The 18,113-nt window shown below is 37.8% G+C and overlaps 3 protein-coding genes across 5 annotated transcripts; 2 read left to right on the forward strand and 1 right to left on the reverse strand.

The window, feature by feature from the left end:
• On the reverse strand, window positions 1-1,747 carry LOC137963620 (adenine/guanine permease AZG2). Its single transcript, XM_068810759.1, has one exon. It carries the CDS (start codon window positions 1,730-1,732, stop codon window positions 134-136), a length of 1,599 nt encoding a protein of 532 aa, XP_068666860.1. The 5' UTR covers window positions 1,733-1,747; the 3' UTR covers window positions 1-133.
• A 3,175-nt stretch (window positions 1,748-4,922) lies between these two features.
• LOC137962802 (E3 ubiquitin-protein ligase AIRP2-like) lies at window positions 4,923-9,031 on the forward strand. The gene is made up of 5 exons (XM_068809877.1): window positions 4,923-5,226; window positions 6,476-6,638; window positions 7,503-7,569; window positions 7,712-7,946; window positions 8,056-9,031. Exons 1-5 carry the CDS (start codon window positions 5,144-5,146, stop codon window positions 8,261-8,263), a joined length of 756 nt encoding a protein of 251 aa, XP_068665978.1. The 5' UTR covers window positions 4,923-5,143; the 3' UTR covers window positions 8,264-9,031.
• A 404-nt stretch (window positions 9,032-9,435) lies between these two features.
• Window positions 9,436-17,924, forward strand: LOC137962801 (two-component response regulator ORR26-like). 3 transcript variants are annotated; one of them, XM_068809873.1, is made up of 6 exons: window positions 9,436-10,621; window positions 10,751-10,828; window positions 14,091-14,243; window positions 14,378-14,767; window positions 15,412-15,488; window positions 16,824-17,924. In XM_068809873.1, exons 1-6 carry the CDS (start codon window positions 10,528-10,530, stop codon window positions 17,781-17,783), a joined length of 1,752 nt encoding a protein of 583 aa, XP_068665974.1. In that variant the 5' UTR covers window positions 9,436-10,527; the 3' UTR covers window positions 17,784-17,924. The 3 variants fall into 3 exon arrangements, with proteins under 3 accessions (XP_068665974.1, XP_068665975.1, XP_068665977.1); XM_068809874.1 differs by having other exon boundaries at window positions 10,544-10,621; window positions 10,751-10,832; XM_068809876.1 differs by having other exon boundaries at window positions 10,573-10,832.
• The last annotated feature ends 189 nt before the right edge of the window (window positions 17,925-18,113 follow it).

The raw sequence follows: 18,113 nt of genomic DNA on the forward strand, positions 1-18,113 counted from the left end.
ACATTGAGAGGATGATAAAGCTGTTCTTACGACAAAATTAAAACTGCAAGAGCTACTGCTTACAATTACATGAAGAAATCCTGCAAAATATTGTAAGTAGAGATTAATGAAAAGAGGTAAAAAGAATTTTTTCTCAAACTGAAGCAATTGGTTGGTCACCAATGGCAGCAGAAATTTGATTTTGAGTTCGACCCATCACTCTCCTCATCATCTTCACGAACCACTGCAGCAGCCACTGAACATAGTCATACAGATGCAGAGCCAGGAAAATCCCAATGCCTCCAATGATCCCGTTCGTGATCGAGTAAGAGAGCGGCATCAGCACCATGGTGATGAAAGCAGGCACCCCTTCCTTAACACTCATCCACTCTATCTCCTTCACCACCCTCATCATCATCACCCCCACCACCACCAAAGAAGGTCCGACAGCCCAAGGAGGCACACTAGCAAGCAGTGGAGCAAAGAATAGGGACAGGAAGAAGTAGAATCCAACCGTGATCGACGTCAGACCTGTTCGACCTCCCTCTCGGATTCCGGCCGAAGACTCGACAAATGTGGCCAGTGTCGACGTCCCGAATGCCGATCCGACGATTGTAGAGCCGGCGTCGACCATGAATGCCACATACTCACCTTCAAAGCTCCCTTTCTCATCCACAAGTCCTGCAAATTCAGCAACAGAGTAGAGAGTTCCTGTGGTGGCAAGAACATCTACGTACAGCAGTGTTACTAGAGCCACCCAAACTTCGCTCCTGTTGAAGTCACTGAAGCTGAATGCTCCTACTGTGTTCTTGATCCTGTGAAAATCGACTACTTTCTTGAAGTAGTTGTAGTTGGAGTCCCCTAATGGAGTGTGGGGGAAGTACGTGACGCTTGTGTCCCTAAACCATGAAACCAGGGTCACAAACACAATGCCATAGATCATGCTGCCCTTGACATCCTTCATCAAACCGTAAGAGGTGATCAGGAATCCGACGACACCGAGCCAGAATGTGGGACTCTGCATCTTCCCGCCGAGGCACTTTCCGGTGAGGGGGTCTGTGTGTAGACAAGCTGTAAGAGTGAGTAGAGTCGAGTCACTTGGCCCTACGAGGCCTAATCCTTGTTGCGCTTGGAAACCTGTAAATGCCAAGAAGAGGCCGATACCGGCGGCGCAAGCCAACCGGACCGTCCGGGGGATGAGCCGTGCGAGCTTAGCACGCAAGCCTAAAGCAGCAATAACGAAGAAGACACAGCCTTCGAGGAGAACCACCGCTAGGGCGGTCCGGTAACTAATCGTCCCGGACCCATGAAAACCCACCAAGTTGAAGGCGAAGTAGGCATTGGCACCCATGCCTGGTGCCAAGGCCAGAGGGAGATTAGCGAGGGTTCCCATGGCAAAGCAGCCTATCATGGAAGACAAGACTGTAGCAACAATGAGATCGTTCTTGATCCCTGAGAGGCACTTCTGGTACCCCAGATTGGGCTGTAGGTTGCATCCGGGGCCTGCCGGAGGCGAGCAGTCAGCGATGGAGCACGTGCCGCCGGATTCAGCAAGGATGGTGGCGTTAACAGAGATGATATAGGCCATGGTGAGGAAGGTCGCCGTCCCTGACCGGAGCTCTTTGGTGAAGGTGCTCTTCCTTGCTTCTAACTTGAAGTACCTGCCGACCTTGCTCTTGGAGATGACCTCGTCCAGCCGCTTCTCTCCTCGCCTCCATGACTGCACCAACCTCGAGCAAGACCCTTCTCCCATCTCCCCCTCTCTCTTCCCCCCTCTCTCCCTCTCTCTCTCTTAGATATTACTCCATGAAACGCCTCTGCAACCTCTTCTTTAAAGCTTCCACGGTCGTCTTAGGCATTTAAGGCTCAAATGGAGATATCGTAGATGTGGGACAAGTAGGTGGGTGCTTGTGACCTGTTCTTTAGGGGTGTCATTTGCTGTGAAAGCTAATCTCCTCTGTACCTTCCATATTTAATATTTTCAACGCATCCATTGGGAGATTATTCTCTCGGAGAGTGATATAGAAAATTTCTTGGATGATTCAAAAAGAAACCCAAATCTTAATTTTAAGTAAGAACTAACTATAATGGATATCGCATCACTGTAACGGAAAGATTTTTCCAACTCGGGAAAATTGATTCATAGTTCAGTGGATAAATTTGAAGTAAGAAAATAAAGTCGGAAAAGGTATCTTAGACTCAGATTTTAGTTGCAGCCATTAGACACGATAATGGAAGGGAATTGAGGAGAACCAGAACTTCTTTAATGGCAGAACACGTTCATTATTTTCTTCTTCTGCTAACAAAAGCTTCTTTATTCAGTTTCGTCATTCTTTTTGAGATTATTGAGATCAAGATAGTTGAAATACTGAAGCAAACAGAAACTGAAAAAACAAAAAACAAAAGAGGGTCAGAAAGATCATCTGAGCTTGAGACAAAAGTGACGAACCTGAAACACATGCCGCTCTGCATGACTGCAACTTTGGGATTCTGTGACAGGTTTTTCATAATTTTTTTTCAGCTGATCAGACCCATTTCTCTGTTTTTAAGATGACTTTTCGTTTTTCAATCCTTCGGCATTATAAAACCTTACTTTCCCGCATGCGTAAATTTTTTTTTTTGAGTTTATGGAACTGAAGAGGATCTTCTTTTGAGGGAAAAAGAAGAGACAAACTGGGAATCACCAAAAAGAAAAAAAAATGTGAAGATAAAAGATTGGAAGACATGGATTGTATAATAGTTCTCTTTGAATGACAAGACTGAAGCTTAATGGGGAAAGCAAGGGAGGTAGAGCTCTTCTTTTGAGGGTCTTTGAACTCCATTGAAGTTACTTTCTTTGTGGTTTCTTCATTCATACCTAAGGTTTGGATTTTGCTGGTTAGACCAATCTAAGGTACCTTTCAAAATCTCAATCTTTGTAGGATTGGTCATATGGGTTTTGAGGGTTACAAATATTGTTTGCTAATGTAAAGTTATGGGATTAAACAATTACAAGGGTTTAAATATATATCTGCACTTAATATGAAATTTCTAATATGAACCGATTTTATCTAAAAATTTTAAACCCGACTTAACATGTGATAGTTGTTGATCGGACACTGAGATAGCCATTGATAATGATCGGATGACTAAGACAATGCAAATCCTGATTTCTAAAATGTACTTTCAAGTCTTTGATTTGAACCAATGACATGAGTCATTGGCATAAGAAAAAGTAAAGAAATTCCCTATAAATATGAGAGACAATGACTCTTTCCCACTAGACCCACTATCTTGTAATGTGTTCACCCCCAATTTCAAGTACCCATTGAAGGATTTGATGCATCAGTCACAATCACAATCACTCTGGTGGGTGCATTGAGGGAATCCCATTCTCAACTTCACCTATCATTCTTTCTTCAATTATGAGGACACCCTGCCCTTTTCATGCGCCTCATTTTCTCCAGGTTTCCCCCAAGGTTGTAGGTGGGTTCATTTGTTTAATTGCCTAACCTCCATTTTCAACTAATTAACTTGTCACATGTCTAGCAGATTTTGTAGGTAGGGACTACAAGTATAGATCACCATGGTGAATACAGGAGACCCATAGTAAAAATTTGTGTTTAGGGTTTAGGGTTTAAGGTTTAACATTTGGTCTTCTCAACCCTACACTTAGTGGCCAAGTTTGAGCGCTTGGCCTAAACACAGCGCCTGTCGGGGGAGACTTGCCCATTTTAGAAGAGTCGAGTCCGACCCCGACCCCGACCTGACCCACCCAACTCACAAGTCAACTCGGTGAATACAGGAGATCCATCATCAAAAAATGTGTTTAGGGTTTAGGGTTTAGGGTTTAAGGTTTAACATTTGGTCTTCTCAACCCTACACTTAGTGGCCAAGTTTGAGCGCTTGGCCTAAACACATAGCCTGTCAGGGGAGACTCGCCCAGTTTAGAAGAGTTGAGTCCGACCCCAACCCCGACCCAACCCATCCAACTAACAAGTCAACTCGGTGAATTTTTTGTTTTTTTATAAATATATTAAATTATGTGAATGTACTAAAATATATTTTTTGACTATTTATAATAGATTCCTAATGTTGGATCATCTAATTAATAAAAAAATGAAAGAGATGAACGGTCAGATGCTCTCAATTAAGATTAAATTTAGATGTGGTGTTTGTTTGTCTTAAACTCAATTATTAACTCGACCCAACATTTTTGTCTCATCTTCTTTTATGTGTATTATTGTAGTTGTCACTTGTCAAGGTTGTTCGGGTCAGATTTGGAATACTTTTACATCATGGACGATCTTGACCTTCAAAACAAGAAAGATATTCCCTTTTGAGAGATCTGAACCGTTGATGGAATCTCTAAAAGCATGGGCCCCCCGTTGAGAGAGTCCCACCGAGAAAGTCAAAGCCCTGGAGTAGTAAATAAGATGGGAAAGGATAAGATAAATTAATTTTTTCCACGTGTACGGTTGTGATCGATTGGGAATCAACACTGTTTAGGAAATTAGGACGTAGTGGCATGTGGGCTCCAGCATCCGGCCCATCCGGATTCCAAGCTTTTGAGTTTCCGCCCCACCCCACCATGTGAAGATAATTAATTATAGTCACCTCCCTTAATTCCTGATAATTACGAAAGCCATCTGAACGATCTTTAAATCTGAAACCCTGACTCGGGTCCCTAAGATACCGAGTCGGACCGTCTGAGTCCGATTGGGATTAAGCAGACTGGCTTCTAGTCATGGCTAGTAGACAACTAACCCTGAGTTCGACTATTGAACTCAAAATTTTAGACTTAACTCAGGGTTTTAAGTGCTCGAGTCCTGCACTTAATTGCAATTAGCAAAAATCTAATGTCTATTTACGTAAATTTAGTTTTAAAAGGAGGCAATTTGTGAATATAAGAAGAATAGGGGGTCTTCTCGTCGGAAGCAACCTTGATAGGAAATATGGAAAGCGAAGGCATCCCTTTCTTTACTTGAAGTGGCGTATGTGGATTCAATTCTAAGCAAGCTCCGCTCTCCCAGCTATTTAAAAACGGGTTAAATTCCAAACCTTTGCTCAACTTTTCAACATTGCCCATAAATCTCACGGGGAGCCAAAAGCGCTCCCTCCTCCTCCTGCGGCTCCTGGTTCTGCCTTCCCGGAGAAGGGTGACAAGAAGAATAAGGGGCAGGAAATGTGGCAGATGCATCATGCCAGGCCCTCTTACAGAGAGTCCATCAAAGACTTGGAAGCTGATATACAGCATGCCAATGCCCTGTACGTGTTCTCTTCCACTGGGTTTTCTGTATTGCTTTCCCTTGTTTTTTTGTTGTCAAGTGAAGAGAGATGGATGGCCTTTCGGGTGTCACGACTAAAGGTTACTGGTTATTTGTTATGCTTTGAGGAAGAAGGGTGTTTTTGTTTTTATTTATTTATTTACTTGATTTTAATGGATATGTCCTGCTGTGTGGTTTGTTTGGTAATGCGTGCTTGGGTTGAATTTAGCGGCGTTTATGTTCTGAGAAAGTGGGGAAGCCATTAGAATGGCAGAGTAGACGAAGTTCCGTGCTTGTTCTCCCTAAGTCAAATTATTGACGCCATGAACATTGGCTCCTTTGTTTAGTCGCTCCATTTTGAATAAGTTCACGGAGAGTGGTTGAATTATGGTAAACTAAATTTAGTTTGGTTTGTTTTATTTCTTCGTGCATTGGTAGTTTTCATTTGCTCTTGAGCGGTAGCAAATGCTATATTCAGAAATGAGGCGACAAAAACCCTTTTGTGTATTTGTGGTAATATACGAACCTTTTGGCTTGCTTTCTGTCCTTTATAATTACTTTGTTGGGAGGTTTCTGCTGGTCAACTAAAGAGCTTTGTAATTGTCTGGTGAATTTTACTTTTGCTTAAAAGTGCAGTCAAATACTACCTATGTCTGATATCTTTCCGAATTGTGTTTCTTGAGTGGCGTTTTTATCTGTTTGTTGCCTTGTAGTTTATTTTATTTTCTTTCAGGCATTAACATTTAACAGAAAATACAGTTAGAGAGAGAGAGAGAGAGAGAGAGAGAGAGTAAAAAGGAATAAAACCAGTGCAAGTGCTAGACTCTTCAGCATAAACAAAACTGCATTCCCCAGTTCCCATTTTCCTCCTCTGTAAAACTAAATTATCGTCATATTCTATTCTAAACTAATAACTTGAAAGTTCCATGACAGTCTTTAGTCTATGTGAACATTGCAGAGAAAATATTTTATTCTTCCCTTAGAATTTTTGCCATGTCTATGCATTGTGTTGAATTAATTGTAACTGAATGAGGTTTAACTGTCTCTGCTATTATTGCTCTTGTCGTGTTTATCACTTTTTTTTTTTTTTGTGTTGAAAAAATGTCTCTGTGATATTGCTATTGGTGTATGCTTGTTAGGCTTATGCTTTATAAAATTTGATCACATTGGTTCCATGGGTAAAGATGATTGGGTAGGATGCACAGTTTCCAATTGAACTGGTCTTATTTTTCTTTTGCTTGGGTATGCAGGGCAGCTGCCGTTCCAAAAGCTTATGGAGGTGCATGTCTCCAGATGAGGTTGTCATATGGCCCTTTTGCTCCATTTTTCCTCTTCCTGGTTCAATGGTTGGATTTTAGCTGTACTGATCCACTTCCAAGTTATTTAGGTCTTCTCCACATACTTATATACAAGGCAAGCTGTCTTCGATTTTTTTATTTTTTGGGTTTTTTGGCACATCTGGTGTAATTAATTTGAAACTTTTTCATGAGTCTGATTATTGTCATGAATTCCAGACTTTTGTCTCAGTTGGAGCAGGGAATGTTTTGATCAATGCTTCAGCTTTATCTGGAAGTTCAATGAATCAAAATAATTACTGTAAACTTAAAAGTTTTGGAAAATATTTATTACCTTTTGTGAGTCCTATTGTTGATAATTTAGCAAATGACCTTGATAGAGTTCTGAGATGATATCAGATTAATGCATTTTGTTTGTTGCCTGCTACTATAAGTCAGCAAGTAATTGAAATTCTCAGGGTAATTTCATTCTCGAATCAAAGTAGCAGTAATAGTATCCAAGAACCTCTGCTTTCATGAAAAGCAATCATCTATGTTCTGAAGCCACTCGAAACAGACTAAAAGGTAAAGAAGAAAAAGCAAAGAATTTTCTCTTCTTCATGTGGAAATCTTGTAGACCTATAGAACATTATTTGTCTATGAATCTTGGCCCTTAAGCGTTGATGGTTGTTCATTTTACTTATGTATAAGCAATCTGGAAAATATAAAGCTTACAGGACAACACAACATTGCAAGTGGCCAAAATTCTCACACTCAGATTGTTGCTTTATATTGAGCCATAGTAGTTCATGTTTTAAGTCTATTAGTTTTGGGTGAAAGACCTGCATGAGTGTAGAAAGTGCAAAGTAGCTTTATTTGATTAATTTGCCTATGGAAAAGAAGTGTTTTTATTGATTTTTACAGACCTTTTTCAATTCATTTCCTTCAACTACTTTTAAGTAGGATCATTAATTTCCAGACAGTATTTGTCTATTTTTTATAGGTTTGTGTTGATGGGAAGACAACAATCCCATCACATGAAAGGAAAGCGAGCATTAAAGATTTCTATGGTATGCATTTTTTTATTACTATTTTCTGCTTTTCACCTTATTACTTGTTCAAATGTTTGGTTTGCTTTTAAGTTTGGTTGCATTCTCTTTTACATTTCATATGTCATTTTGTTTTATTTTATTTTTTTCTATAATCTTTCAGCTATAATATATCCTTCGCTTCAGCAACTGGAAGGTGATTTCACTGACTTAGAAAATCGCAAGCAGAAAGTTCAATGTGCAGACATGTTTAGCAGGAAGAGAATGGATGAGAGGGGGAAGCTACTTGATGATGATTTAGAGAGAGAGGATGAATGTGGTATTTGTATGGAAACCTGCACCAAAATGGTCCTACCGAACTGTGGCCACGATATGTGTATAAACTGCTACCATGACTGGTAATTCCTATCAATTCCATTTTTAGGATAATCTTACCAATTTTCTACATTCCTGTTATGGCATTTAAATCACTGCTTCGTCCTAAATTTTTTTCTTTTTAATTCATAGGAATACACGATCAGAGTCTTGCCCGTATTGCCGAGGTTGCTTAAAGAGAGTTAATTCTCAAGACTTGTGGGTCCTCACCAGTAACCTTGATGTGGTTGACACGGCTACTGTGGCAAAGGAAAATCTCAGACGTTTTTACATCTATGTTGACAATCTCCCTCTCATAGTCCCCGAAACTCTTTTCGTTGTATATGATTATATCATCTAATTAAATGAGATGCACAGGTAATGTATAGAAATTCTTACACGTAAACCGACCACCACTTGTAAATAGTGTCTGGTATGATGTTTGATGGCTTGTTAACCTCTCCTACAAAATGAAGCAGAAAGAGGAGACTAGTTTGGAGGAGAGTTTGATGTACCTAATAACTTCTGCTTCAAATCCTGTTCCCAACTATGTTGGAGTTGGTGATGTATCTAATTCACTAATTAATCAACATGTCCATCTTCCAAAATGGATTCTTTGATACTTTTAACTTCTATACCTTGCTGTTTTAAGAGGCCTCAGACACAACTATATTGTTTAGCAGGCTACAGTATAGTGTCCTCCGGGGGCACATTCTCAAGTAGATGGTTCTTGTTTTGCTCTTTTAATCTGCTCGTGTGATGATGAAATATGGTCTGCAAATAAAAACAAATTTTCTTGTCATTTTTACCCTAATATTGAGCAGACAATGGGTAGGAAAAATGAAACATCAACTTTGTTACCAGGAAACTCTAATCGATCCTTTCTCTCAAGCAATTCGCTTCGGCTGTTGACCATTGTTTAATGTCCAATATTGATCGTTACCGCAAACATTACCATGAGGTTGCTTATCTCTCTAGCTTGATGGACTGTAGATCAGGAAATCCTCTCCTGTTGACAACCCTGCTAATGCTACTTGAATGAAAGAGTGGGGTGTCAGCATCTGATTGGGTAGAGTGCACTACAAGTGAGGAGATATTAAAGAAATAGTTGAAATAAAAGAAAGATAGAACAGAGGTTAATAACATCTCTAATCATATGTTGATACTGTGTTCCAAGTACAAAAGTTTACTTCTTTCTTAACAAGAGTAATTTGTACTTTATTTATTTGTAGATTCAAGTGCCTTGTCATGTTTATTCACCAAATGAAAATATCTGCCATGGATACTCAAGAAAACATGTGTGGGTCCATACATGTGAGGGACTTATGCTTATTCAATATGGACTTTGTTGTATTCTGTCCAGTAATATTCTTTGTTAGGAATGTGCATTACAGTGATTGATGGTTTATTCATCTTAACCTCTTTGTTGGAAAGGTTGAAAGAACATGATTCTTCCTGTGGATACCCTAAACCCTTGACTGGCATGCTACAAGAAGATGCTTGGTTGAGTTCGTCACTGTGTACTAAGTCATGTTATGGTTACAGGATGCACTATTAAGCTAATATACAGAGTAATCATGGTGTTGAGAGATATGGCATTTTAGAGGAGTTTACCCCTAAACCAGATAAAGGGTGAAGGATTTCACTATTTCTAACTGAATAGATTTGATAAAGATAGTGCTCATAGTCAGAGAAATCTCTGAACAGAATAATGTCTGTGAAAAAAAATTGTGCTATTTTAAGACCATGTTAATGCGTTGATGGGAATATCTAATGCATGGTACAGTATTAACTGTTAAGTGATTTAGTGAACATAAATCATATTTGACCAGAAAATGCAGCAGTAAGGTGGAATTTTGGTATGAAATACTTGTGCTGTGATTGCAAATGTTTTTAGAAACCAGATCAGACCAGTGCTCAATTCTTGAGTGTACTCCTTTTTGTTTGGTTCAACTCAACCAAAATAAACCATAATCAGAGGATTCATTGTTTCACCTGGAGAAAAAGACTGATTTTCCCAATTCTAGGGTTGCTTTTCTTGTTTATGTTTCAGCATGTCAATGTAGAAGTCCTAACAGAAGGCAAAATGCAGCATTATCCAATGAATTGGGTTGATATTTTGATATGGGTAGGCTGTACCATGCCATTTCATATTGGACCATATTATTAACTTTCAATTCAAATTCACCGGAACTTGTTTACTATATGAAATAGAAAGAAGGAGAAAAAACGAGCAAATAGTATGCTACATAGCTTGGAAAAGGTGATTCTGGAAAAGCAAAAAGAAAAAGAATGGCTAACTTCTCCTGTTATCATCTGGATTTGTAGGACTGTAAATGACATTAAATACTGTAAGCTGATCTGAACAGGGGGTTCGCCATATAAGGTAATTAGGTATGTGATCTTGAGGGAACTGAAGAGGTGTAATTGTTGATACAGACCAGTAGAGCATTTTTATTTAGCTTAAATGAATCGGTTCTTTTGGCACCTGATACAAACATGCTGAACGGTACTGAATGTTGAACAGGTTCTTTTATTCATGTTTGTGATTCCAGCTTGTTCTGTTTGCTGCAGTATGAAATTTTTTCCAACTGATGATGTGGTCGAGAATGAGAAAAAGAATGAATGAATGTGAATGGTACTGGTAACCAAAAGGCAATGAGAGTAAACTCGTCTTTTCATGAGCAGAGTAGAACTTTGAGTGAAAATTTTCTTACTGGTTGGTATATTCTTTCCTGGACCAATCAGTAGCAATTCTACCAGAAGCTTTTAACTGTGCTCTTGCTTTACCACTGAACTGAAAATTTCATGAACCTCCAATCATTCAACTTATACTTTTGTGATACAGAACTGCATTCTCACATGGAGTATCAACACATTATAAAGGAGAATGCATTCCAACTTTACTTCGAAGCACCTTTTCTTGGTGGGTAAGAGCTGAAACTCGTCTCTATTTGTTTCTTTTGTTGCAGTAGTTTTCAACTTTCTTTAGATGATTATATAAATCAAAGTAGATGATAGTGGAAACTCACTTTAGAGCCATTCTTGGCTTTTGAAACTTGTGCCTCCACACCCTTGAAAGAACTCTTATTCTTTTGCCACTTAAAAAAAGATTTTGACCAATCAAGATCAATACTTGGGGAATTATGAATTGGAAGGCAGACCTCTAACTCTCTTTTTCCTCAGCACTCTGCTTTCAATCTTGTCTTAAGATTATGTCTTCAAACCCCACATGAGGCAGAGTACATAATGATAATTTACCTTACCTCGGTACTGAACATGAAAATTTCAAGCATTTTACTTAACCCAACCAAGTAGTATTGCCTATCAGTACAGAAGCAGAAGAACCAGAGGTTGAAGCATGAGGTGATCAGGTTGGTCTGATATCTTCAAATACCTGAAGAAATGTAGTCAACCGAGCTCGTTTTACAAGCTTTCCATAGGTCCCCGGTGCAAAGATCTCATTCATGGGTTGATCTCAGGAGCTTTCCTTCTTCCAAAAAAAAAACAAATGATATATTATACTAGGAAGAAGAGTATAACATGTGATAGAGATTTGTAACAAAAGTAAGGTAGATAAACAAGAATCTCCCATTTAACTAACAATTGGTTAAAAAGCCATGTTTGGAGTCTTTGGTTTGTTTTCAGGTTTTAATGAAATATTACCCACTTAAGATATGTTTGCAGGCCAACAAAATGAATAAACACCAATGGCAAAAGTACATGGAAGTGCTCTAAATTATTTGAGCATCCAAAAAACACATTGCACTTTGCTTTTTCAGTGGCAAATTAAGAAATTGAATAGTCCACCCCCACTCTTAATATTTTAAGGTACCTTACAAAAACATTCCACATTTCCACATTGCTTAAATGGGTGTTTTCTAGGAATGTTTTTATTTGGGGACAGTTTGTGCCTCCATAGGAAAACAAAATGACTGAAAAATTATTTGCCTTTTGACCGATTTTCTTAAGTGGAAAGTTTTCCTATTGGAAAAAAATTCCCTTTGACCGGTTTTCTTGAGTTTGTGCTGCTATAGGAAACAACGGGAAAATTAATTATGGTGTTTGTATTTACATTAGAAATAAAATATTTTTATACATTATAAAAATAAGGTTAAAGATAAGATGTAAATGTTCCTTAATTTTTTTCCCTATAGTTTCCTATCCTTTTTAAGAATTCTTAAAAATAAGAGGAATCGAGAAGAATCAAGAGGAAATTCTCCCATCCTAAAAAATGACATAGATACTGGAAAATTTTGAATAAGAAAAAACATAAATGATCAAATGGAAAAATTTAGGGCAAGCAAAAGGGTAATGATAAATGAACATCTTGTATTCATACAAAATCTTTTTTCTTTTTTACTTGCTAGGATCAACAAAATCCTAGATATGAGCTTGTAAATCAGTTTATTACCTTTTTAAAGAAAAAATACAATAAAATATAAAAATAAAATGAAAAAATAAAAATTTCTCATCAAATTTCTCATGAAAGTATTCTTTGTATAGTCAATTCCCAACACACTCACATTTTCAAGTTTCCACAGTTGTGACATGGAATGAGGTGATTGGGGTCAGTTCTCGATCATTTTCTCTCTCTCTTTCTCTCTTCTTTATCCCATGAATAAGACTAATTCCATGATTGTGTTAAGAAAAAAAAATTATACTCAGCCATGATCATCTGGCATCCCACCCACAATATTTTATAGACAACAAATAGTTGTGAGTAATTCTTGTTGGCAACTCACCTTATCTTCAAATTATAAAAAAAAAAACTTGCATCTTTGGTTATTCTTCTATTTTTTCCCAAACAATTGGAATAAATGCTTTTGTGTTTTGTGCAATTGAATCCATAAGTTGATGTCATCAACCCTATCTAATTGAGTCACATATAGCATCATTTATTTCATTACAGGAGTCAATTTTATTTTTAAAAAATGGTGGTTGCAAGTTTTTGACTTGGTCCTATTCAATCAGGTTTAATTATAAATAAATTTGGTATAAAGCTATCATAATTTTTTAAAATGCTTATTTAAAGAAATCAATTATTATAATTTTTAAAAATATATGATTTATATTAAAAATTAAATAAATAATGCTTAATTAAGTAAACTAATCAATTTTATCATGGCCCTTAATTAATTTAATTACTTAAATCCGTTCGGTGAACTATTCTTATCGAAAGAAAATAAGTCTCATGAATTTCTAAAAACCGACTTGGACTCTATTCAAATTCAACCGCGTATATTAATCTTATTCTTGCTTTCTTATTTCGAATTTCCTCAAAATTCAATCCAAACTAGTTAACCCACCACTAGTTCACAAATGGCTAGGACCATTTGTTTCAAGTGGGTCCTCAAACACTATAAAAACTGCTAGTGAGTAGTGAGTGAGTACCAAGGGCTTAAGCCATAGGTGGTGAGACCTTCCTTTACATATAGATAATATATAAAACAAGAAGAGAGCATCAACATCTATTGGGATGCATTCAAATGTGCTCTCGTCCAACCCCAAGATTCCCCTTCCACTCCCAAAGCTTAAAGCTACCACCACAACACCTGCCACCTTTTTTTGAATGCTTTGTTTGTTACGCCTTTTTTTAAAAAAATTCTGAGCACCCAAGTAGTGGCAGCAGCTACAATGCGTAGCATGATCCGTTAAATAAACCCCGCCAATATTTCTCTACCACTTCCCTGGGTTTTGCATTTGAAAACTCTTCTCGCCCAGTTTTGAGCTTTTGATCTCGCAATGGAAAATGGGTGGCCGTCCCCTCGCGCTGACGCTTTTCCGGCCGGCCTCCGGGTTCTCGTTGTCGATGATGATCCTACTTGGCTCAAAATTCTAGAAAAGATGCTTAAGAAGTGCTCTTACGAAGGTGTGTCTCATCTATTACCGATAGTTTTGGTTCTTCCATCATCTGGGTGCTAAGTTTTAATGGCTTGGTTCTTTTGGCTTTATCAACTGTTCTTGTTTGATTCATTCTGTCATCTATCTATTTGGTTTAGAGAGTGTGCATCCTTTAATTGAGAATGTTCAGCTTTTCAGTATTCACAATTGTGTTAGTATTTGGTTAGCTATGGGTCGGTTTATTTTGAACATTGCTTGGGAAGTTTGGGTATGCCGAGTGAATGGTCGACTGGACAAACCTCCCTATATTTTTTTTATTGACTGGTTGTTTCCTGATATTGCAGTGACCACATGCTGTTTAGCAATAGTTGCTCTGGACATGCTCCGCGAAAGAAAGGATAGATTTGACATTGTAATTAGTGATGTTAACATGCCTGACATGGATGGTTTTAAGCTCCTGGAACATGTTGGGTTAGAGATGGATCTACCTGTGATCAGTTAGTTCTCTATCCTCATTTTGTTCCCTTTTCTAAACTTTTTTTTCTTAATGTCGTTTTAGCTTGTTTTCTGGTCCATCTTTTTTAATTATTGACTTTATAATACTGATAAGAGATTTATTGTTGCTTCCTAGTGATGTCTGTGGATGGCGAAACAAGTAGAGTAATGAGAGGAGTTCAACATGGAGCATGTGATTATCTCCTTAAACCTGTTCGGATGAAAGAACTACGGAATATCTGGCAGCATGTTTTTAGAAGGAAAAGACATGAAGTAAAAGATTTGGAAAGTCATGAAAGCAGTGAAGATGCCCAGACATTGAGAAATGGAATGGAGGAAACTGATGATGGACACTTACTGGTAGGAATTGATACAAACAATACAAGAAAGCGGAAAGTTGCAGAAAATGATGAACATGATGACCGAGACCTTAATGACCATGCTTCAGTTAAGAAGACTCGAGTAGTCTGGTCAGTTGATCTTCATCAGAAGTTTGTTAATGCTGTTGATCAGATTGGGTTTGATAGTAAGTGTCTCCCCTCTCTTATCCTTGTCTCTAATATGATTATTAATGACTATAAGAAAAATGAAATGAAAGACGACTGATATGGTTGGTGGGTGCTTCAAGTGTTGCCTAGTCTATGCATGGCATATTGGTCAGAAGCACAGCCCATCAACTCTCAACAGTTGCACTATGGATGGCCATGGTCCAATCTCTCATCTAATATTTTTTATCATCTAATTAATTGGATTATAGTTCCAATAGGAACTGTGCAATGATCTGATGTTCATTAGTGTCTGTTGATGAGCCTCCGTAACTCAGAGCATCAGAGTTCAGTCCTTAATGGGTGGTTGCATGTAATGAACCCACATAGGACAAGCATTAGATGCTATTTTTAATATGCCTCAACCAAGGTTTTCTGTATTGCTTCAAGATAGCTGGAAATTGGATACATGTCCGCTCATATGACTGGTATATATCACTATATTTGGTCTGTGTCAGCTGATAGACACGTATCAGCTTCCTTAAATCGCAGTATATATTGCCAATGTATATCATATACTAGCTATTATCCAATCACACCACATTGGAAATGCAATCTACATATTACTATTTTTCAGTAATAATGTGATTGTATATGGTTCACACTTGGTAATTTTTTTTGGCAGAAGTGGGTCCTAAGAAAATACTTGATTTGATGAATGTTCCCGGGCTAACAAGAGAAAATGTTGCAAGTCACCTTCAGGTTTGTAAACTTACCTCTTTGGCATATAACCATGACAGCCTTGTACTAGCAGACTTGGAAAAATGGTGTTGTTAAGACATGCATTTATACATACATCTTGATTTTAATTATACCATGGAATGAAATATTCCATGGGCAGCCAATCATTGTACTGATTCTCATACAACAAATGAAGTTCTCCGATACATTATTGTGGGAGACTCAGGGCCTATTGCTCCTCTTTATATTTTGTTTGTTTTGTATTGGTCTTTGTCTTTCTATTCATTGTGCTCTTTTATTTTGTACCAACTTGCCTCTAACCAACCCGGTGGCTTAACTTCCTTTTGTCAAACAAATAGACACACACGAATCGAAATCTAGACCAAAATTTTTGGATTGGGCCTTTCGCTCAATGGCTACATAGAGGGTTTCTAGTTTGAGGTTTTGGGTTCAAATCTCACTGGGGGAAAGGGGTTTAGTGTGTGTGTGTGTGTGTGTGTGTGTATAATCAACATTCAAAAAGAAAAAAAGTGCCATAGGAATATATTGATCCATGGACTTTGAAGGAAGTAAGCCAATAAAAAGTTTGGGTTTTATGGCACAAAGTCTGCAAATGTTTGCTCAAATCTAGAACCAGTGATTTTTTTTTATTTTTTATTTTTTGCTTTACATTAAAATGTCAGTTATGCACGTTTGGAAGAAGGTATGACTCCCCATAGTATAGTTACAAGCAGGTCTATACTACCATGATCTATCCATTTTGATAGCTGGAGCTAAGTGAACTGTTAAAAAACAAAGGCAAGTAAATTTTCCAGTTGGATCAGGCTTCCATGTCTATGTTTTTCCCCATAACTTCTTTATGGTTTTCTATGAGCCAAACCAAATGATTCTCTTAAGACTTGGCTAACATTGCATCTTCTGTTGACTTGTTGTCCCTTCTTATGGTCTTGGTTAAGGTTCTGATACTTACCTTGATTCTTCTTTTACCTGAGTCACCAAACATATTGTTTGTCATGGTCTTTTTTCATTTCCTCTTAATCTAAACTGACAAGGAGCTGCAGTTTTCAATCCTTTTATAAGTCTGGATGCTTCTCAGTATTTTTTGGAAGAGGTCTTTCTACTAGGATTAAATACTTGCAGTAGACAGTGCTCAAGGGAAATCATCAAGATGTATAACGGAAAAAAGGCGAAAGCAAGTTTGCTTGAAGTTGACCTGAATTTTATGTTTCCAACCAATTAGTCTCTGTATTCTTATGTTTCCGAGTCTTATTATCCATTACTGAACCAATTCCTAACAAAAACTTAATGATACATGCACTGACAACATGAAACCTCTTTCTATCTCGATTGGTGCAGAAATACCGTCTCTATTTAAGTAGGCTACAAAAGCAAAATGAGCCTAGTTCTTCTTTCTGTGGGATTAAGCTTTCAGAACTCAATTCTATGGACCCTCCATCAAGGTTTGCCCTCCAGAGCTCAATCACAGCACACCAAAATAACCCAATAAACAGCTTTGGATATTCTGAAAAGACGACTTCTGTTCAAGAAATGGGAGTAGAAGTTCCTGAAGATGACTTCAAAAGCATTACATCTTTTTTGCCAAGAACAGAGGTAAAAAAATCTCTTTCTGAGGAAGCTTTGGATGTTTCAGAGGTCAAAAACATTCCTCAAGTAAGCACAGTTACGGTGAAATATCCTGAATTTATGCCATTTGCTCAGACTTGGTGTGGTGAGGTTTCAGCAAGGCAAGATAATAGTTATTCCCTTCTAGAAGAAGGCCACTCAAATATGCAAAAGCCCAGTCAACCTTATAAAATTCAGGTTGATCACCAGCAGAGGGGTTCACAATCAATTGATGCAAGAGCTTACTATACTGACAGAAGTAAGATAGATCTATCAAAAAAACCTGCGTACACTGAATGTGGCAGAGGGCAAGTTAGAAATATATCTCTAAAAGCAGCCAATCTTGATTCTTTCTCCTTTCAACTTGAGCCTGAGTCTGTTAGTGGTGGTTTACAAGGTATCAAAGATGATGTGAATTGTCCAAATGGGATTGGTGATTGGGACTCTTATCAAGATTTCACACTTAAAAATGGATTTTTATTGGCTGCTCATGAAGATTTGCAACTCTATTCACTTCATGAAAATGGTTATTTCGAGAGTGTTGGGATCAACAACATGCAATTTCTTGACTACTATGATTCAGCTTCATTTACTGAACTCACCCAAATCTATGATGAACTGAGGTTGAATTCTGAGTATCCTTTTGAGTTAGTGGAATACCCATTAGTAGATGAAGGTCTGTTTATTCTTTAGCCTATTACCATTCAACAATGTCCATGGTCTACAAAACAACGAATGAAGAAGGATCCAGCTGTTGCTATTCTTGTTTCCTAGGTCAGTTGAATGGAGTTGATACATCATACCATAGTTGATGAATCTACTGGAAAAGCTTCAGAGGTTGTGATATCTTTTTACTTATTTGAGACATACATATCAACAATGTAAAATAAAAAATATAACTTTCTGAATATAACATATGATGCTACCATTTAAATGCCTCTTGTGAAATGTCCATGTAAGTGAATAAGTTCTCACTGTAGGCATATGCACAAACGTACTAGTTCTACACTTGCTGGACACGTA

This window comes from Aristolochia californica, unplaced genomic scaffold (assembly GCF_029961685.1).
Source record: "Aristolochia californica isolate CCGP_79_NKW_82.1479 unplaced genomic scaffold, dmAriCali1.0.hap1 SCAF_4, whole genome shotgun sequence".
In the NCBI taxonomy this organism is placed as follows: Eukaryota; Viridiplantae; Streptophyta; class Magnoliopsida; order Piperales; family Aristolochiaceae; genus Aristolochia; species Aristolochia californica.